At 42.3% G+C, this 22055-nt stretch overlaps 1 protein-coding gene across 1 annotated transcript in view; it reads right to left on the bottom strand.

Annotated features, from left to right (window-relative positions):
• The window catches only part of DNAH8 (dynein axonemal heavy chain 8), a 338484-nt gene that overhangs the window by 81561 nt on the left and 234868 nt on the right, over positions 1 to 22055 (bottom strand). The window contains exons 76-81 of the mRNA XM_047860389.1: positions 18105 to 18260; positions 16083 to 16265; positions 12150 to 12255; positions 10139 to 10391; positions 9828 to 10018; positions 3197 to 3318 (exon numbers count right to left, since the gene is read on the bottom strand). Coding sequence (XP_047716345.1) covers positions 3197 to 3318; positions 9828 to 10018; positions 10139 to 10391; positions 12150 to 12255; positions 16083 to 16265; positions 18105 to 18260 — 1011 coding nt within the window. The remainder of the gene's footprint in view (positions 1 to 3196; positions 3319 to 9827; positions 10019 to 10138; positions 10392 to 12149; positions 12256 to 16082; positions 16266 to 18104; positions 18261 to 22055) is intronic.

Below are 22055 nucleotides of genomic sequence, written 5' to 3'. Positions count from 1 at the left end.
TGCTTTTTTTTTTTCAGAATCAGTGACTCAAATAATGTGGATATAACTATTCCCTTCAGTTTTTCCATTGCTTTTCTACATTTTTCACGGAAATTAAGACAGTGTATCAATTACACTAAATGATCAGGGAGGAAAAAAACATAGACGGGGGTTTACAAACAACCTGCCAATACTAATGACATTTGGGGCCAGATTATTTTAGGGGAGTAGTCCTGCACACTGTCAGAATGTTAGCAGCATCTCTAGCCTCTACTCAGCCTCATCCCCCACTCATGACAATGAAAATGTCTCCAGACATTGTCAAATGCTCTCGGGGCGGTGGCAGGGCTGGGGGGTGGCACAAAGCTGCCCTTGGTTGAGGACCACTGATATAGACCATTCTGATAACCAAACCTCTAAATATTGACCTCTACTTAAAATAGTGATAGATGACAGACTCTAAACTTTTATTTTCTTAGTGATTCCCTGCCTTGAGACCCCAAGCCTAAGAACAGAGGTCTCTCCAAGAGCTGGTCTGAAATACGTGTTCTTTCAGAGGCATGGCAAGAAACGCCAATTTTCAGAGGCATTAAAAGGCACTCCTTGAAGCCCACGTACTGACAAAACTAATTACAAAAACTATAGATTGATGAGCCCGACGCTGCAACAAGCAGCCGGGATTATTTTGACCATGTTTGTAAGCATGTTTTAAAAGCCATGGTAAGAGCTACAAGCAAACGGCAAAAGCTAACAGAGCAGATACTGTGTGCCAGATCCAAGGATCGGACTGTTACCTGTGTTACCCTCATTTCTCACTGAGGCACAGAGGGGTTAAATAACCGCCCAAAGTCCACGTCCCGCAAATAATTCATCATATAGGATACAGGCAGCACGCAAATGAACAGCAGAACAATTGCTCTGTAATGCATTCGTTCCAACTTTGTCCCTGGGGCACTAAAAGGAAGAGGAGGATTTCTGAACTGTTTCACAACTGCCACCTTTCTCCTGAAGATTGTTGCAGTGGCTCCTTGGAGTTGACTGCTCTCAAAGAATCTGCCCTGCACACTTGGCGCCCCACCCTACTGCATGGGTACCTGGGTGCTGCCCGCATCGCCCCCTGCAGCCCTCCTCCACAACTGTGGCTAGAGAGGAGGCGCGAGAAGAGAGAGGGTGTCCGTTCCCAGCTTACTGACCTGGCGGGCATCTGCTAATTTTGACTCTACCCGATGGAGCTTCCAAGCAAGCCCCGTCTGTGATGGGCAATGGGATATCTTCCAGCCCCTGGCTGCTCACCTCCACTTCCCATCCCTTTTCCTGGCTCTATCAACAAAACCACTTCCAGGTGCTAAACAGTTCAGCCTGAGATGCCAAAGCAGGGCAGATGCTGTTTGAGATACTTCTATTTCTCTTCCTGACATCCACTCAGCTGGGAGACTGACCCCCTTCTCCTTCTGCCCTTTCTTGCCACAGAGACCCCAAATCGATGGCCACCTGATGTCAGCTCCCATGAACTTCTGCAACTTTCCTTAGGATGACCGCTCCCTCATTTCTGGCCCGTCCAATGGTGACTGGGAGAGAACTAACTCATGATGTCAGGGAAAGAGCATGAGGTCAGAGGACAGCTTTGCCATCAGTGGCTCTGAGGCCTTGGGCAAGTACTTAACCCCTTTGAATCTGTTTTCTCATCTATAAAGCGGGGCCAATAATACTTCCCTTGCATGGTTATAGCTGTTGCAAAGTACTTATTCTATAGTTAAGCAGTAGTAGCTGCCAGATTCCTCACCACAGGTAATTAAATTCTAATCAACAGAGGCAAACGATAATGCCTATCCCAGTGTCAACCTAACCCGCCAGCAGAGGGCGCAATTGGTGAATGATTTATTTATTTATTTATTTATTTATTTATTTATTTATTTATTTTTTACTCCAGTGGTGCTCTGAGGTCTCCCTTACCAGTCCCGGCCAGGCTCAGACCACCTTATTTTTTCCCAGAGTTACTTGTTTGGTCTTGAGGGACTCATGTGTGGCTGTACTACAAAACAAAATTTACTGTCCATCACAGGTGGACCCAGCCATGGCTGAATAGGTAAAGAGTCTCCGTAATGTTTCAGAAATGCCACTAAACAGACACACCTAGTGTATGCTGGGCAGGGTGTGTGTGTGTGTGTGTGTGTGTGTGTGTGTGTGTGTGTTTGTGTGTGTGTGTGTGTGTGTGTGTGTGTGTGTAGAGGGGAGGGAATCAGTGATGACAGCATGAGGTCTCTACCAACTTGCATTCCACCCATCACCCCAGCTGTCTATCACCAGCACCCCCCCAAAAGATGATTTTCAGCATCTGCCATTGGGAAACCACAGGCCTTGCATCAGTGATAGGTGGTTATGACCAGCAGACCCCAGAAATAAACACTGATCTTTATGCTGAGTTGCACAGCTATTCTCCAGTGAGAACTGAATTCGACAACTAATCCACAGTAACAAATTTACATTTTCAAATAAGAAAAGCAACAGGTGAGGGGCGCCTGGGTGGCTCAGTCAGTTAAGCATCCAAATTTGGCTCAGGTCATGATCTCACAGTTCATGGGTTTGAGCCCCGCATAGGGCTCTGTGCTGACAGCTTGGAGCCTGGAGCCTGCTTTGGATGCTGTGTCTCCCTCTCTCTCTGCCCCTTCCCATTTGTACTCGGTCTCTGTCTCTCAAAAATGAATAATGTTAAAAAATTTTTTTTAAAGAAAAGAAAAGAAAAGAAAAGCAACAGGTGAATCAGGACATGTTCAGCATATTCACCATTTCCTTCACCATTTTATACTTTCACCGTCAAAATGATGATTTTTTTAAAAAGGTCCCATACCTCTTAATGCGTCTCAAATTCAAATGTGTACAATTTATTTAATCAGAAGTAGCAGTAAAAATGTAAAAACATCAACAGTCTACAGTAAAGGGACCACCCACCTGTTCGGATTGTAACAACTTGAGTTCAGCAGGCTTATGAACGACCCATGCCCATCACACGGGAAGAAAAGGCAGTCACCTTCCCCTGTGACAAGGCTCCCTCTGATATTCCCCCTCCAAAATCTGCCCCAGAGAGCTTGGTGCTTTAATACTACACTACTGCAGATAGCCCCTTGGGTGAAGGAATTGTCGCCAGGAGGCCCCAATTAAAATGGCCCCGGGTACGTTTGGGTTTACAGATGTGCACTTTCATCCAGCCCTCTGTTACCTGGTTCATAATCTCTGCAAACTGTGGAAGTTTGCTCAGCTCCACAAGATTCAGCCAGGTCATATCAAGGATCCAGCGGAACGGCTTGGGAGGGCAGGCTTTCAGATCCAGAGCTGCTCCCCCTGGGGAAGGGCATCCGTAGAAATCAGGTCAGCCTGTGCTTCATTTTTAGACACTTATATTCCAAATAACAGACACGAGACAACCATATTACAGAGAAAATGGGAAAATGGGAAAATAATCAAGACAGAAAATGTGGCTATCTTTTTGGAGTATATTTCCTCCATGTCTTAGTGTTTTCTTTTCTGATTTAAACCATCTTACAAAACACAGATGGCAACTTCTTGTCATTTCTCCCTGCACAGAATTTTTCTCAGGTGGTTGCAGTTGTTGGGGGTTTTATTGTGGGGTTTTTTTCTTTAACAATCAATTTAATGACATTTACAATTTTGACTAGCTTGATCTTTTTTTTAAATTTTTTTAAATGTTTATTTCTTTTTGACAGAGAGAGAGAGAGAGAGACAGAGCATGAGTGGGGGAGGGGCAGAGAGAGAGGGAGGCACAGAATCCAAAGCAGGCTCCAGGCTCTGAGCTGTCAGCACAGAGCCTGACGCAGGGCTCGAACTCACAGACCGCGAGATCATGACCTGAGCCGAAGTCGGACACTCAAACCGACTGAGTCACCAAGGCGCCCCTAGGTTGATCTTTTCATGTGTGGTTTCAAAAGTCACTTCTTAGTCCTCACTCCTCCAGAAGTTTGACACTCAATGTTATTTTTTTACCAGGTCAAAAAGATGGATAGATGGAGGGCAGGAGGGATGTAAGACTTCTGTGGGTTTTTAAAGGAGTAACTCATGTTCAGATCATTTATTCATTCATTTATGCAACAAATATTTGCTGAACATCCTTTATGTATCAGTATATGCCAGGCGCTGGGGATAAAGCAGAGAAAACCACACAAGACCCCTGCTTTTTAGCAGTCTGGTGGAGAGAATGAATTACACCATTGGATCCTGTTTTGAAGCCAATCACAAATCAAAAGAGCATCCTCAATGTGACAATCTTCCACCAAGACACATAATTATATTTACAATTTCAAAAAAAGTCCTCAACTGCATGTCTCTAGTAACATTTTATCATAATAACGCCAGCTATGCTGTTTAATTCGGATGTACGCAAAACAGTGATTCTGAACTTTTAAATCCTATTATCCTTCAGAAGAACTCATCAAATGCCTTCCACTTCCCCTATGACCTCTGGGCAAAAGAGGGGGTAGAGGGGACAGTGGTGGGGGGGGGGCATCTGCTCTCCCACTAGCACCTTCCTGGGAAGATGAATGAGCTGAAGTATTCTGCTCCTATAAATCCCTTTGCCCCGCTCTGGGTCAGCAGCTCTGAGCTCCAAAACGCCATTAGAACGGGTAAACCTTCCTCTGCCACCTGGGGAAAGAGAAAGCCGTCCTCTAGCACCATTTCTGCTAGTACTGAGTTTACTGCAGAAGCAACTGTTAGAGAGCATCACCTACAGACTCAAAGGACTCTGCTTCTCTATCTTAGAGACCAACACATTTTCTTCTTGGTTCTTTCCAAAAAAAAGTTTTCAAAGACATCAGGAGAAGACATTTAGGCCACAACGAGTCTTTTCAAACATCTTGGCGTACCTCCCCTAACCCACAACAATCACAGCCCATCCTGCTCCCCAAGATATCCTGGCTCTCTGTGCCACTTGCTAGCTGCATAAACATAGAGACAAAGAACTCAATTTCTCTCCGATCCCCTCTTCTGTCAAACGGGTGTAATGATATAGAATCCACCAGATTGGTCGCTGTGAAGATTAAGTAAATTAATGTATGTAGAAAGCTTAGAAGAGTCTTGGCCCATAGTAAGAGCAACATTAGTTGTTAACATAGTAAACATTAATTCTCTGTTTTGGAAGGCTTGGAAGGCTCGAGTCCAATCCAACCTGGAAGACAAGAGCAGAGACTCCCTAAGGTGTCTTTGTGTCCGTGGTTTATGACAAAAGAAAGAAGGGATCTTTCTAAAATAACCAGGTGGGGAAAATAGTTATATCAATTACTCTGTAACAAAGGATTGTCCCTGGCATCTATTTCATTTTTCAAAGTACTCTGACATTCTCAGTTGAAGAAGAAAGTCAAAGGCACCTCTCAAATACTGCAGAAACCAAGTAGGAATTGACACAAAGGGACAGTCATTCCTGGGGAATCAAATATTTCTGCTACAATAAATAAGTCTTCTTTCCCTCTTAAGTATGGAGTTAAAAATTATATATATATATATGATCTAAGGGCTCTATTTGTTAACTCTGTAAAGAATATTGAAAACAAAATCATATATCATTTTTATGAAAATAATTTGGTTAAAATGTAAGACAGCTCAAAAATGATACAAACTTTATAATAAACCAATTTTGTCTTAAAAAAAAAAAAACTCTTTTACTGCTGAGCTGATTGTACTTCTGTCAACCAAACTGTCATACAATCCAAATTAATCTTTTTAAAGCACTGCTCTGCTCATGCTACTTTCCTGCTCGTAAAGCATTCGAAGGCTCCCTATTGCCAACTAAATTAAATCCGAACTCTTCTCACCGGCTCTCCTGGCCCTGTGCAATCAGGCTCTCCCTGACTCTCCAATTTTATGAAATGGGGTCGTAGATGTGCTCTCACCACAGCCCAGAAGTGTAGCCTGTTTAAATTTTTCAGTCACCACTCTAACCCTCCTCACAAATCCCCTCCTCACTGTGTCTTTCAGTCTCCTCTGATTTACACCCTTTCTGCGAAAGATCCAGTCTCCTTCATAGCTCGGGTTTGGCTGGGTGGGTGAGGGGAGAGACTGGTGGGTTGGGATTGTATCTTGATGGGGAGGGTGCCTCAGATCCGCATGCTGCCCTCCATCTCTGTCACAGGCTGAGGTCCCTGCAGTGCATCCTCTGAGCTATGACAAATCCCGCCTGACCTATGGGGACATTGGGCTGTTATCCACAGAGACTGGTCCTTTGTGTCCAGTTACAAAGCTCACCTGCCCTGCAGCTTCTTGGCCTGAACCCCACGCCTTTGCTGCATACCAGCCCTCTCAAGAGTCCATGCCCATCCATGCCCACGCTCCTGCTTGCCAAACATCAGGCGCATCCATCTAGCCACTTCCCTCCACCAATGCTGCCATGCACCTGCGAAGTGGGATGTGGCTCTGGGCAGAATGCAGGGGCGTCTCCTGTCTGGATGTTTCTCGAGCACCCTTCTGTACCCACCCGAGGTTCTGCCTCAGGAGCCTGGGAAGAGGTAAGGATCTTGGCACCTGACTTCCTTCTACCTCTGATTCCTTCATCCTTCCCACAACCCATTATGGCCCAACATGCCAGGTTTCCTTCTTCTGTCTAAATCCTATCTGTCTCCTTCTCAGGGGCCATGTTGACAGATGGGATTGGGGAAGGAAAGCCAGCTCACCAACAAGGAAAGATCCAAAGTACACCTCCCTTCTCACTTGTATTCCACAGTTAGAAGGCCTTCCTACATTTGGGGCCCATTTTGCTCCTGCTGCTGCCTGGATTCCTACATGCTTCAATGTCCCTCCTCCCCATGGCCCAGTGTCCCAGACATTGAGGATGTGGCCCCAAATCCAAGTGAGAGAGCTTCAAGGTGACTGAAATGAGTCAGAAGAAGCTTCTAGGTTTGGTGAATTTAGGTTCACTTTATTTAAACGTCCCAGAGACCTCAAACCTGTATGCCTGGACCCTCTGTACCGCCTGCCCCACCTCTCCTGGGTGGTACTTATCACTTCCCCTCGGGGCCCCTCAGCCTCTTGCACATGGAGGTAGTGGGTCTTTGAGCTCACATAGCTGGTCAGTGGCAAAGCCCGGCTCATTTCTCTGCTTCTTGGTCCAGCCCCCACCTTACTGTACCACGCTGCCTTATACCTACACTTTAAGACATCAGCTTCTCCAGGTGCATTAGACCTGAGAAAAATACGAACCCAGTGACATATTTCAGCTTCCTTTGAACTACAGGAAATAAAAATTCAAGGAAGAAATTTCAGAGAGTCTGCGAAATTGTTTGCAAGGTTTCTACAACCATCATCTAACCTGACTCTGAGGAAGAAATTAACTAAAGTAGGGAAGGAACATGATGGAGTAATAAGAAGTAATCATTTACCGCCTGTTTGTTACCAATAGGATGTTGAGGATAGAAGCGTGTCGCATCCTACCACCTCGTAGTATGAATTTAGAAATAGTCGACGTGTTTTGTTTTGTTTTGTTTTGTTTTGTTTTTCCTACATGATCACTTTCGTTCCCATGGCTTTGGCTGTTATTTCTATGCCTATCTTAACAACTGTCTGACTTCTTCTAAACTGTCTGGCCTATCCTTTCTAACTGTCTGCTGGATATTGCAAATTCAACACGTGTGTGTAGTCACCAGAGCTGTGTGAAAACACTCAGCTTCCCCTTCCTCCACGCACACAGGGGAAGGGCACATCCCTGCTCTCTTTGAAGTTAGTTGCAGCTGTGTGTCTTGCTTTGGCTAATGAAAGATGAGCCTTTAAGTGACATGTGTCACTTGTGGAGTAACTTTTAAATGCCAGCACACAATTTGTCTTATCCCGCTCCTCTGCCATAGTAATTATAGAAGCAATTCCTGGGTGACCATGACAGGCATGTTGGAAAGAAAACAAATGAGAATATATCTTTGTTGTGTCAAGCCACGGAAAGTTTGGGTTTGGGATTGTTTTTATGTCCACAAAACCTGGCCTATTCTGAAAGAAACTAGGTCCCCAAATCACATTCATTACTCTTCCACTCTGACACCTCTCAAACTAACCCCTCTTTCAATCAACCAGAGCAAATCTTTACATAGACCAGAAATCTTAGACTCATTTCTGACCCCTCTCTTGGCTCTTACATCTGGCCCATTGCCATTTTACTTCCACGATCTCTCATGTGTGCTTCTGCCTTTATATTCCCATTGTCTTGGGGTGCCTGGGTGGCTCAGTCGGTTAAGCATCCTACTTCCGCTCAGGTCATGATCTCACAGTTCGTGAGTTCGAGCCCCGCGTCGGGCTCTGTGCTGACAGCTCAGAGCCTGGAGCCTGCTTCAGATTCTGTGTCTCCCTCTCTCTCTACCCCTCCCCCACTCACACTCTGTCTCTGAACAAACAAACAAACAAACATTATATTCCCATTGTCTTTACCCTGGGCTGACCATGTAGTACCTGTGGCTGGGAAGAGTATAATAAACTCCCTTGAACCTCTTTTCTCTAACCCCATACATGTCTACTGGAGTCATCTTCTTAAAAGATGATAAGAGGTTCCTGAGGGACCACATCACCACCTTACACAACTCCTTGTTTCTCACCAGGTCAAGAAAATCCTTCCTCTAGCAATCAAGGCTCACCATTTACACGCCCCACTCATTCATTCCTTTTCTTGTGCTGTTCTGTTTCAGCGTGGAATGGATCTTTCACTTCTACCTATCCTTCAGAGTCCTTTTTAAATGCCACTTTCTTCTTTTTGTGGGGAGAAGGGCAGACAGAAAATGATTTATTAAACTTTATACAAAGAGAAAAAAACCATAAGAAATAGAATGGTACATTTTTTCCCATGTATCAACTAATCTGAAAAATTCATGGCTTAACCTGCAACAGTATATTTTCCAAAGAGTTCTTACTGACCTCACCAACCATATGTCTCTCCTTTCTTTTAGACCTAACACTTTGTTTTTAGCTCTCTCTTTTTTTCAGAGTTTATTTTTATTTATTTTGAGAGAGAGAGAGAGAGAGCAAGCAGTGGAGGAGCAGAGAGAGAGGGAGACAGAATCCCAAGCAGGCTCTGCTCTATCAGCACACAGCCTGAGGTGGGGCCCAAACTCACGAACTATGAGATCATGACCTGAGCTGAAGTCAAGAGTCAGATGCTTAACCGATTGAGCCACTCAGGTGTCCCTTAGCTTTCTTCTAACATTTAGGTTATTCTGCCTTCTTTGGCAAAAAAAAAAAAAAAAAAAAATTAATTATCTATATTCCCCTTATGAGACTGTTATTTCTTTTGAAGCAATGTCTGGTTTATCCTTCTATCCCAACACTAGCATGGTGGATTTGCATAGGATATGCTCAATAAACACTTGTTTAACTGAATTGAATGAAAATAGCATTCTTTTATCTTCTTAATGATACTTTTAACATGGAGATAGGCGACGAATAGGATTAACTTCCAATATGAAGTGCAAGTGTGCCTTTTTCACCATCTTAGAAATCACTATATCCCTTGCTCAAGTAATTGGTCTCTTGCAATAGAAAGTTCAACACCTGCCTTACTTTTTCTTCCCTTTGGCATTCGGGTTTCCTAATCACGAGCAGCAAGGATCAAACTTAAGGTAATTATATAACAAACAACAACAACAACAACAAAAATCACAGAGTTCACACACACCTGAAATAAATCATCTTGAGTAACCAGAGCAAAATGAATGGAAATCAGAAAAGACAAAAGAGGTGTCAATAAAGAACTTCACTTTCACGGGAACGTAATATCCCCACTGTGCTATAAAAATGGGTCTACAGCACATCAAAGAGCGTAGCAGAAGCAGTCTCCTCTACATACCGCATCCATATTCCAAGCCCTTCACCTTTAATGAGAGCCTGAAACTCTCTGTGCTTCACTGTTCCTCTCTGAAGATCGATCTTCAAGGTCATCAGGAGTACAAAGAGGAATTTGTGGTTTTCGTACAGGCCTCTGACAGAGTATGTAAAAACCTCGTACGTCAGATACTCAATGATATTCGTAATCCTCTTTTGAGGTAGTGGAGACTTCTCAGATCTGCAATGCATTTGAAAAGTCAAAGAAGTAAAAAGCCACTCCGAAGACAGTAGGAACACAAACAGAAATTTTAAGTGACCCTGCATGGGGGAAGGGAGGGAATTTTAAGTTACTCCCCACCTGGCCATGGACTGGTCAAATAACTTCAAGAACTGGGCCAGCGAGGTCTGGTACATGATGTTGACCATGCTCATCTCTGTGATGAGAAAGTAGAGGATGCTCCCACGGGTGGCTGCAGGCCGGAACTCCTCCTGAGCCGTGTTAATTTTGATCTCCGTTTCTGCGGCCACGTGCAGCTTTTCACTTACTTCAGATGCTGTCTGCTTGGTGGTTCGGAGGACACCGATGAGAGATTCGTCGTCTACCAAGGAACCTAAAAGCCAAACAGGGAAGGTAGAAGGCAAGATGGGGGAAGCCACAAAGGAGACGCGTCACTTCCGAAATCGCCCTGTCCATTTCCAAGTCTCCGTCTTCAAAGCCCGCAAGGGAGAAGGGCAGATGTTAACACAACAAAAGGCTTCCAGCCCAACTGTCCTCTGATGCCTAAATCCGTCTAAACATTCCTGGGGACGGGTTGTCCCCCATGCTGCCTGAACACCTGCAAAAGGTGATTCACAAGGCAGCCCCCATGACTGGCCTGCGAGTGTCTGAAGACCAAAATCAGGCTCCATGTACCCCCAGCGGTTTCAGCCGTGCCTTATGTGACACAGCTTTCCCCTCCATTATCCCCTCCATGGTCCCCCTCAAAGTGTCATGAGCTCGTCCACCCAGTTTGAGTTATGGCGGGAGCCCATCCCATGTTCCACGCCAGCTTACAGTGGAATGGTACCCTCTTTAGTCCAGCTTTAGTAGATCAGTCCTTGCCGCTGAGAACTCTGGTCCCTCCATGTCTCCGACAAGAGGAAACTGGGGGATAGTGGAAGTGTCCCGCCAGGAACAAAAATCCTCATTTTATTTTTAGTTTCACCTTTCATGATCATTTTTAATAGAAACACCCATGTCTCTGTGACAATAAATCCAACTTTAAGATACGGAAAGATACTTGGGACATGCTGAGCTAAAAGGTCACGATATCTGCAAATAGCGTGCTCTGGCCTGACCCTAGACCTCTGGATGGCAGGTGAATGCTTCAGGAAGGTGTGAGTTTACTCCGATGGGCATTCTGGGTCTACCATGAAAGTCCAAATTGCAATCAACCTCACAGGGATGACACCTTGATCCAGCACACACTCGGCTGGAGCTGGGCAAGAGCCCGCTACTCTCCCTGCTGATATTAGAATGCCCAGGGGTAGCCACGTGGCTGGGAGAATCACTGGACCAGAGGACAGATAAGTTCACGAACACAAGCAGTGCAATCAAGGCAGATAGAAGGTCTTTTCCATGAGGTCCCTGTAAAGGTAGTGCTGGAGACTGCTGCAGGAATGATACATCACGTACTTCTGGAAGTTAAGATTTTTGTTTATCTCCAAGGATTAAAGTGCTGCTGGGAAGCACTCATTATGAGGCTGTAATCAATAGCAGGATTTAGGCTACTGTAACTTACCTACTGCAGAACAATATGGTGTTTGCTGACTTTATTGTCTTGGGATAGGATATTTTTATTTATTGAGAGAGACTACATCCCCAAATCAGACTGCCCCGGGGAGAACCCATCCCTGACTTCTAAGTAGATGGTCAAGGCAACTTGAGAGTGAGCTTGGGCCTTGGGTGCCCAAGTGCCTCTGACACAGATTACACACCTCATAACCCGCTGTGGTAACTGCATTTCAATGCCAAATGAAAGAGTCGATCTTAAAAAAAAAAAATCAGATTGAGCACATTAGTTTCCTTTGGGCAAGCAAATTAGCCTATTATGAGTTACCTAGCTCTATTGGGAGCCCTTATGTTTCTCAGGAGAGAGCAATTATATCAAGAAAACTGTGTTATTCTCAAAAAAGACTCTGTTTGCTAATTCAAAAATCAGATTCTCTGAGGTCCCTCTTCAAATGTCTAGATGGAAATTGCCTCACTTGTGTTTGCCTTGGTAACTCAACTGTTTCCTAACATCTACAATCACGAGGGTCCTGAAAAGAGGCCACCAGAAATCCTTGTTCAGAACCCACTGTTTGGTGACTTGTTAATAAATCAGTACCTTTTGTGGCGCTTAATTTGTAGAGAAGGTTGTCTTCCAGTTCCTTCATCTTCCGCTTGTTGAAAGTCACATCCTCCAAAAGTTTAACCCTCTCAGACTCTAATTCCTGTTATCAAGAGACACGAAACAATAGCAGAACTGTGATCACCAGCCATGGTGGCAGATCCTATTTACTAGTGCTTCTGGTCAATTTTTAAAAGTTTAAACCAAAGTGCCTCTGGAATGACAGAAGAAATTACCATCACTAGTCAAATCTATCCATCTATACTTTTGTATCTCTGGACACTTAAAAAACATTATGCCCACTAGGGGCGCTTGGGCGGCTCAGTCAATTAAGCGTGCTACTTCAGCTCAGGTCATGATCTCAGGGTTTGTGGGTTCAAGCCCTGCATCGGGCTCTGTGCTCACAGCTCAGAGCCTGGAGCCTGCTTCAGATTCTGTCTCCTTCTCTCTCTGCCCCTGTCCCATTCACACTCTGTCTCTATCTCTCAAATATAAATAAAATTTTTTTAATTAAAAAAAAATGATGACCACTAGCATTAAGCTTCCATAGCATGCATGAGATGCCCTTGCTAAAATAATTTTGTCTGATTATCCCCTCTCTCTTCCTGGATCTAAGTTTATTTAAATTAGAGTGTCCCATTTTCTTGGCCCTGTTCCCACACAGTCTCTGTGTGAAATGCTAACTTTATTGGCAAGCAGAAGTGGTAGAAGCAGAGACATAATATTAAGAAACCAAGAGGCCACCCAAGCTGAATGTGAGCTCTTGGTTTGGGATCTGCCTATGGGAACACCAGGCAGTTTGTTTGGTTTGACACAGCCAGTTGCCAATACAAATCCATTTTCCATTGTTTGACATCTCTTTCTACTAGACGGGCCAAACTGGGTGTTTGGAAGGCATATTTTTTTCTACAAAAATAATGTATTTTTCAAGTTATATTTGGAAAAAACTTCAAATTTTCAGAAAAGTTACAACACTGATATAATAAACTCTCACATATGCTTTGCCTAGATTCACCAGATAACATTTTGCTTCATCATACTCTCCCATTCTCCCTCTCTCTCTCTATATATATATATAATATACATATATTATATATGTATAATATACATATATATAATACTTACCACCATTATTATTGTTGGTGAAACATTAGCTGATGTCATGATCCTTTACCCCTAAGAAAACTTTAGCAAGAACCTAAGAACCAGGATATCCTGTTGCACAAGCATAGTGCAATTTTCAAACTCAGGAAATTTAACATGGATTTAGTACTCTTGGCTCAACGTAAAGTGAATTGAAATTGCCTCCGTAGCATTTTTTATAGCACTTTTCTTTCCTGACTTTAAATAGAATCATGCACTGTACTTAGAATTATGTTAAAAGAAAGTGCTTTTAAGGTACATATTTGAGAAAATTTCTTGAAAAACCACTTCAGAAATTCTACCACTTTCAGAAAGTCTTCTTAAACCAATTTGTCCATCAGAAGCCACCACACCAGGTTTGTCTTTACACGGGCCATGGCTTGCGTCACAATCTGTGTGTAGATTAGGTGCCTCTAATGAGATCCTGTGCGTCTAGAGGGCAGGAGCTGATCTGCTTCACCTTGTATTCCTTAGAGCCCTTGCCCTGAGGTTTTGCAGAGAAAGGACCTGGCATGATAAATATGTGTGAAATTGAAGTGTGCTAAATTTCGTTCAACAACTTTGTTTTATATCTGGGGAAACTGAGGACTCAGAAATATTAACTCCAAATAACATCCCATTATCATTCTCACAGTTAGTTACTGGCAAAGACAGGTCTGATACCCTTGTCCTCCAACTCCAACACAGGTTGTATTATTGTCATTTTACTATTGATGGGGTGGCAATGAAGGTCATGGCTGCATTTGCATGGGAATGCCTAATGCATTGTTTCCATTAAAATGGTCACCTCTGGGTGGCAGTATAGGAATCTGTGGACAAAATGAAATCACGTTGGAAAAGCAAGCATCACGGGACAGTGGACACTTGTGGGTTTTACAGCATGACCTGTAAAGCTTATCTAGGAGGCCTGGCAGGGTGGAAAGTCCATGTGATTTTATGGGTTAAGACCCTATTCTCTGTGGTCTCTGTCCCTCCATAAAATGAGGGTGTAAGAGCAATATAGCTAAGAGGGTTAAACATCACGGTCAGGATGTCTTCCTGCAGAGTAAGTGTGTGTGTGTGTGTGTGTGTGTTTGTGTGTGTGTATGTGTGTGTGTGCGTGTGTGTGTGTGTGTGTGTGTGTGTTTCCAGCAAGATTGAAGTAAGCACCTTAATGTATCCCTTGAAGGGGAAGCTGAAGCCTAGAAGATCAGGTGTGGGGCCCTCTGGGGACAGAGTGTAGCCTACTTTAAACAGAGAGTGGCCTGCCTTACAGAAATTCGTGCAGCCTGCATGGGACACCGGACCAGTGAGGAATCATCTCAGAACAGATAAACAGCACCAGTTAAACCATGAAGGAAGGCACCATGTGGCCCTAAGAGGTGAGGAGGCAATGAGGCCCATGCTCTCTCTGCCTGGCTGTGGAAGTGCCATGACTCCCTTTCTGGACTGCAGAAACCCCAGGCTCTTTGTTGGAAGACCCAACAGCTACCGAGAATGGAAGGTGGGACTGTACCCACTTCCCTCCACCAGACTGGGAGGGCCGGCCCCAAGGTAACCATCTCTGTTAATCAGGTAGGGTTTCACTTCTCCTTTTACTGAGTCTCTCTATTTCTTTTTTTTTTTAATTTTTTAATGTTTATTTATTTTTGAGCACGCAGGCACACGCGCTCATGAGAGACAGAGAGAGAGAGAGACAGACAGAGACAGAGTATGAGCAGGGAGGAGCAGAGAGAGAGGGAGACACAGAATCCAAAGCAGGCTCCAGGCTCTGAGCTGTCAGCACAGAGCCCGACGCGGGGCTCGAACTCACGGACCGTGAGATCATGACCTGAGCCGAAGTCGGATGCCACCCAGGCGCCCCTGAGTCTCTGTTTCTCTGGTGTGAGTATCATTTCTCTTTCCCTCTTCCAATGTCTTTCCTGTGTCCGTGGCACCTGTTCCTATTTCTTGTCTTTCCCTTTTCCTTGCCAAGTCTGCTGCTGCCAATCTTTTTCTCACCCTCCCATTTTAAGCCTCTCCGGTCTTATTATTGCTAAACTTGCCCTTTCCTTGAACCCTCAATACTCAAGTTAATTCTATGTAAGCAAATATAATCTTTCTCAGATTTTATGCAAATATATTTTCTATATGCAAATACGTATAATTACATTTTATGCAAGCATATTTTATGCATAACATTAAATGTTTCCTGAGATTTATCTTAAAAATTAGTTTAATCTTGTATCAGTCTCTTAAAGTCTTCAAGTTTTAAGTTGTTTTTTGTTTTATTGGTACCCTCAATCACACTTAATTTCTCTGCTTTCATGCAAATTTTATTCAATTAAAATGAAAGTTAGGTTCTCTGTATCATTAGAGTACCAGACTGTAGTAGTTGAAACTTCTACAGTGGCAATATACTCATTCAGAGCAATTTCTTTTTCTCCAGGATCACTATTTTATTGAATTTTTCCGGTACACCAAAGATCACCCATCCAGGGGACTATAGACATGAAGCCAACATACCCCAAGGTTGAAAGACAGAAACAGAAAGAGCAGTGTGAGTGTGTGTGTGTGTGTGTGTGTGCACGTGCGCACGTGTGTATGTGTGTGTACGCGCACACACGCATGTTTGGGGTTGGAAGACAGGTGAATTCAGTACATGATTTCTTGGAAAGACTTGAGACAGCTAAACAAATATTTATGTTAACGAAGGTAAATACAGTTTGCTTAATTTTTTCTTTCTCATATACTTAACAATTTCAGAATACATTTTAAGCTTTTATTATAATTTATGAGAAGTAGTCCTCTACCTTGAGAAATTATTACCTGTTTCTCAGTTAAAATCACTCTCCTTAGTAACTGATTTTCAAGGCCTTTCATGGTGACAGTAAAATCAATGACTGATGTTTTAGCATTGATCTCAGGGGTGAAGGCAGGGTTTGGTAACTTTGTAGTAATATAAAGTTTAAATGTATCCATGATATCGCATTCCTTATCACCGACTTTCACCTATATCAATTCAAATACACAATCAAAAAACAGCTTAAAGGACAGGGAAAGGAATTTGGGTTTAAATTAGGAAAGAATTTATCAGAGGTCAGCGCTGGGAAATTTGGATGAATTGCAAAGGAAAAAGTTGTAAAACTTTAATCGCTGATCTTAAATAATTAAATAATGTAGATTTGTGGTCCTGCCGGAAGATGCTGTTAGCCGTGACACCAAGCAAAGTAAAAGAAACATTTATCCCAAACAAATGTTGCCTAAGGGAAAACTCAGACACATCCCAGATTTGCCCGTTTTCTCCCACTTGAGGAAATTGTTTCCTACTGAGGAAATCTGTGGTGTTTAGAGGAAGTGTTATCCCTCTTTGCATTTCACAGTCCTCAAAGAAGCATACTTGACAACCGAAAAGATTAAAGAAATTTTCAAAGGAAAAAAATGCCAACATTTTATCCAGAGAGATAACATTTATCGTAGACACTACAATTTGCAGTATATTTAAAAACACCTGGTTTCGCTATCTAAAAGTGAGGTGGAAATGATACCATTTGTAAAGGACTTAAATTTTTAATTAATCTTGATTCTACCTGTGGTTGGAAATCACATCAATAAGGCACTCCCATGGTTTCAAGCCCCATGCCTTCACACCACAGATAAGGATCTGTTCTTTTGAAAGACCTTCAGGAAGACCTTCAGGAATAAAAATCCTACACCCTCCTTTGGCATGTTAAATAAGGCATATAAAAGAATTCACATTATGAAAAATATTTTCCTAAATAAAATTTTGTTTAATGAGAAAATCTGCATTCTTTACTTATACACTGATATTCATGAAATTAAGTTGTCCAAAGTGAAAAATCTCAATCAGAAATGTTGTCATTCATCAAGAAATAAAACCAAAGAGGGCGCCTGGGTGGCTCAGTCGGTTAAGCGGCCAACTTCAGCTCAGGTCATGATCTCTCGGTCCCTGAGTTAAAGCCCCACGTCGGGCTCTGTGCTGACAGCTCAGAGCCTGGAGCCTGTTTCATATCCTGTGTCTCTCTCTCCCTGACCCTCCACCCGCACCGTTCATGCTCTGTCTCTCCCTGTCTCAAAAATAAATAAAACGCTAAAAAAAATTAAATGTTTAATTAAAAAAGAAATAAAACCAAAGAAGCCTAAAGGTAGAGAATGCCACAATTAAAAAAGAAACACTTCTGAAAATGATTCATGTCACCAACGATGGGAAACAGCAATCCATAGCTTCTAGCAAAGTCTGTGAGTTTAAATTGAAAGTTAATAAAGAGAGAAATGAACAAAGAAATGTTCATAGACTGTATTAAAATGCCATTTTCTCCAGTGAGAACACGGAGGTTTTATTGTATAGATGAGAATATGGCTTATAAATCCAATTTTCTCAGAGCTGCTAACATACAAACATATATATATATATATATATATATATATATGTATGTATACACACACACATATATATACACACATATACATACACATATATACACACACATATATATGCACTATATATATATATATACATACATATATATATAGTGTGTGTGTAACACTAATATATTATTATAACCAGACAATGTCTGTCCTTAATATGTTATTTAGTGCCAGCTAAATGGCTACTCTAACCAAGATATTGCCCTTCCCTGTGTTTTTTCATATATTGTTAAAAAATAAGGGAAACACTAAATATGATTTTGGAAATAATTTTTTCCAGTGTATCCAATACTACCACCTCAAGGAAAGTGCCTTCGCTGCTATACTCAAAAAGATAAGTAGATGTCACCATTGTTCTTTTCTTCTTCTTCTTCTTTTTTTTTTTCTTTCCCTGAAGCTCACCTTGAATGTGGTGCCTGATTTAATGAAATTCTTTTCTAATACATTATCCAAGGCTGGATCCAGCTCCTCACGAATATCCTCAATGAGAAGGGGTCGGCCCAAGGAAAGGCTGTCTTCCAAGTGTGTGCGGAAATATTTATGGTTCAGAGATGTTACCTAGAAATAGAGTTCATTACTACATAAATGTTACAAAGAATGTGCTTATTCCTAATGGAAACAAAGAGATTTGCTGGACAAGTGACTAAGAATTTTAAGGGCTATATAGGAAGCCTTACTTAGGAAAAATAAAAGTAAGAACATTTAATTTTCAAAACTTGGTAGGCCATGACTTTCTGGAAGCCCTGGATGTGCAACTGAATCTCTCTGATCAAAACAGGAGTCAGGTGGCATTCCTTAAAGGGAACGTCACAGCTCTGCTCCTACAGATGGAAGGGAAGTAATCAAGGGTTAAACCTGTCATGCTTACATAGTTAGTTACAATGTAACTAAGAGAAAGCAAAGTAACTTGCACATTTGTGCTATTCATTTATCTCCTCAGGACCACTCACAAGATGATCAAGTAACTAAAAAAATAAGCATAAGAGCGTCAGAAATTATATACTGAGTCAAACCAAGGGTCCATCCATGTATTCTGTCTCTGACAGTGGCTCAATGGAAGAATATGATAGATACTTTCCATAAGATCAACTTAAAAGACTGTATGTTCACTTTTTACATTACATTTGTAAAAAATTAGAATTCTGAATGCCTGGTGGGGCCCCATTTCTAATTCAGTGTTTGTTGATTAGTTAAAATAGACACACTGGGCTGGTTGATCTTCGCATTAGCTAAGCGGCTTTGAACTCTTAACTTCTTTGATCCCTCCCCCTGCCTAAAAGTGAGGATTCCACAAGGTTCAGTCCTTAAATCTCCATCTCCTTATTCTCTACCCACTGGATTCAGCTATTGCCTCTACGCCACTGTGAGTGCTGATCCTAAGATACAAGGAAGATCCGCTGGGACAGCAGGTCATGAAGAGAGTGGAATTAAAAAAATATTATCTCTCGGGGTGCCTGGGTGGCTCAGTCGGTTAAGTGTCCAACTTCGGCTCAGGTCACGATCTCATGGTTCGTGGGTTCGAGCCCCACGTCGGGTTCTGTGCTGACAGCTCGGAGCCTGGAGCCAGCTTCAGATTCTGTGTCTCCCTCTCTCTCTGCCCCTCCCCTGCTCATGCTCTCTCTCTCTCTCTCTCTCTCTCTCTCTCAAAAATCAATAAACATTAAAAAAATTGTTTTAAATATTATCTCTCACTTGCTATGAAAAAGAGATGTGGAATTGAAAAATTAAATAAGCCTACCCTTGTCCTGTTTTGGATAAGAAGGAAATGACTAAAAGAAAAAAAATCCTGCACATGAAGGAATTTGTTTCCCTGGATGGATAGCTTTATTTACACAAATGATGAGCTGTGAAAGACCTCATTATGAGCTGACAAGGTAAATGAATCTAAACAAAGAGCTTTAACCAGCCTTTTAAACAAGATGAAACAAGGTCCCAATGAGACGAAATATAATTGTCCCGCTCTATTTCCTAAGGAGTAGACTCTGTTTTTGTGATTTCCTTCCTAAGTGTGATGGTTCATATCATGTGTCAATCTGAATGAGGTAGGGGCTGTCCAGGTACCTGAAAAACATTATTTCAGGCTGTGTCTGTGAGAGTGTTTCCAGAAGAGATTGGTCTTGGAATAGGCAGACCGAGTAAAGAAAATCATCCTCACCTACTTGGGTGGGCATCATCCACTCCATTGAGGGCCTGAATAGAGCCCAAAGATGGAGGAAGAGCAAATTTGCTCTCTGCTTGAGCTAAGACATTCATCTTCTCCTGCCTTTGGACATCAGCGACCAGCTCTTGGGCCTTCGGACTTGGATTGGGACTCCTATTACTTACTCCCCTGGATCCCAGACCTTCAGAGTTTGGACTAGAACTACATGACCAGCTTTCTTGGACCTCTAGGTTGTAGACAACAGACTGTGGAACGTCTTGGCCTCCCTAATCCCATGAGCCAATATCTCATAATAAATCTTTTTCTACATATCTGCATTTACATATAGATATCCTATGTATTTGGTTTCTCTGGAGAACCCTAATACACCAAGAAATTGGGGTGCACGGGTGGCTCAGTCAGTTAAGCGTCCAACTTTGGCTCAGGTCATGATCTCGCATTTTGTGAGTTTAAGCCCCACATCGGGCTCTGTGCTGACAGTTGGAGCCTGGACCCTTCTTCAGATTCTATATCTCCCTCTCTCTCTGCTCCTCCCCTGTTCGACTCTGTCTCTCTCTCCCTCAAAATAAATAAACATTAAATTAAAAAAAAAAGAAATAATAATTTTCAAATTATCAATTTATTTAAGATAACTTTTAGCCAACTTCAATGCCTTTTATAAATTTGAAATAATGGCTTAGAGTCATAATTTCATATTTAATTAACTTTATTTTCTTGTGTAGTAACCCTAAGTGGTAGCTACCAACAGAGCCTGGATCACCTGCAAAGATACTCTGGTATTGGGTCTTTACAAGGTGGTCAGTGAATTCTTTATAGGGAAACTTGATGAATACCTTCTCTTTCTGGAAGTCAGAGCTGAAGGTTCTGGGGATGGTGTTGAAGGTGATCTTGGCAAAGCTGCCAAGGTAGAATGTAGTCCTAGGCATACAATACATGTTTTGTTTTTCATTTATAAAGTGTTTCATTTTTCATTCTGTTTTCCTTCCCAAATAAAAGAAATACTATTTTTGTTTTATTCTGTCTTCATTTATGTGTGCTCGCGCATGTGTTTATCCACATATTTTAAAAATAATGTCTCCTGAGTAAGGAGAATATAGTTCAATCTTACATTCCAGCAGTCAATGTCTTTAAAAATACATTAAGTATCTGTGGCATATTTCTATTACTTCCTCGAGAAGATTCCTGGGACTGGGTAACAGCAGAAAGGACATTATCGAAGGCTATCAAGGAGCTTAATGCCAAAATGGACAGACAAAGCTATGATCAGGAACATTAAGAACAGGATGAGTAGGGAGATGGACAGTCAGAAGAGGCAAGAGGGATGGAACAGGGGACACGTTCTAGCTGCATGGATCCAGGAAATAAAGTTCAGGGGTAGGAATGCTCCTGTTTACTCCACCCATGCATTCCTTCTGTGAAGACAGCTCCTCTGAAGCTACATTCCCACTGGCTTCATTTCCCTTAACACTCCTCTTCCGTTTATACTCTCTGACCCTGTCTGGGATTTCTCTGGGGTTTGTAAGTAAACAGACTGATGCATTGTGTTCTGGAGTATCTGTAAGATGGGAGTATCTTAGAGGTGTTCTGAGCACCAGGCAGCACCCAGGTGTCAATGAAGCCCTCGTCTCAGAAGGAAATCTTTCAATATTTTACCATTAAATGATGTTTGTTGTAGGCTTTTGGTAGATGCTCTTTATGTGATTAAGGGAAGATTCCTCTTATTCTTAGTTTCTTGGAAGTTTTATCACAAATGGGTGTTGAATTTTACCATGTGCTTTTTCTGCATTTATCAAGATGATCACATGATTTTTCTGTTTTTTTCCTTGTAATGATGTTATACTTTGATTAATCCACTTAAGTTCAATAAATATCAGAATCCCCACCCTATTGAAAGAGCAGTACAGAAAATACAAAGATGGCATAAAACCATAAACCTTGCCGGCAAGAAGTTTAGGATACGATAAAGATAAAAGACAAATGGGCAACGAACAGGAATTAAAGACAGACTCTAAGTTCATGTTGGAAATCCAGACAAGACATTGTGAGCATTTAGGAGAGGCTATATTAAACTGGGGACACAGGGAAGTCTTGATGAAGGCCGTGTTGGAGGTGTGGGCTTTGAAGAACATTCAAGATATTTATCTGGGATATAAGTGAAGTGGGAAACAGGGTGAAGAAAGACACCCTGGTTA

This window comes from Prionailurus viverrinus, chromosome B2 (genome assembly GCF_022837055.1).
Source record: "Prionailurus viverrinus isolate Anna chromosome B2, UM_Priviv_1.0, whole genome shotgun sequence".
NCBI lineage: Eukaryota > Metazoa > Chordata > Mammalia > Carnivora > Felidae > Prionailurus > Prionailurus viverrinus.
Note: the sequence above shows the minus strand (reverse complement) of the source record. Positions and strands in the feature narration are given on the sequence as shown.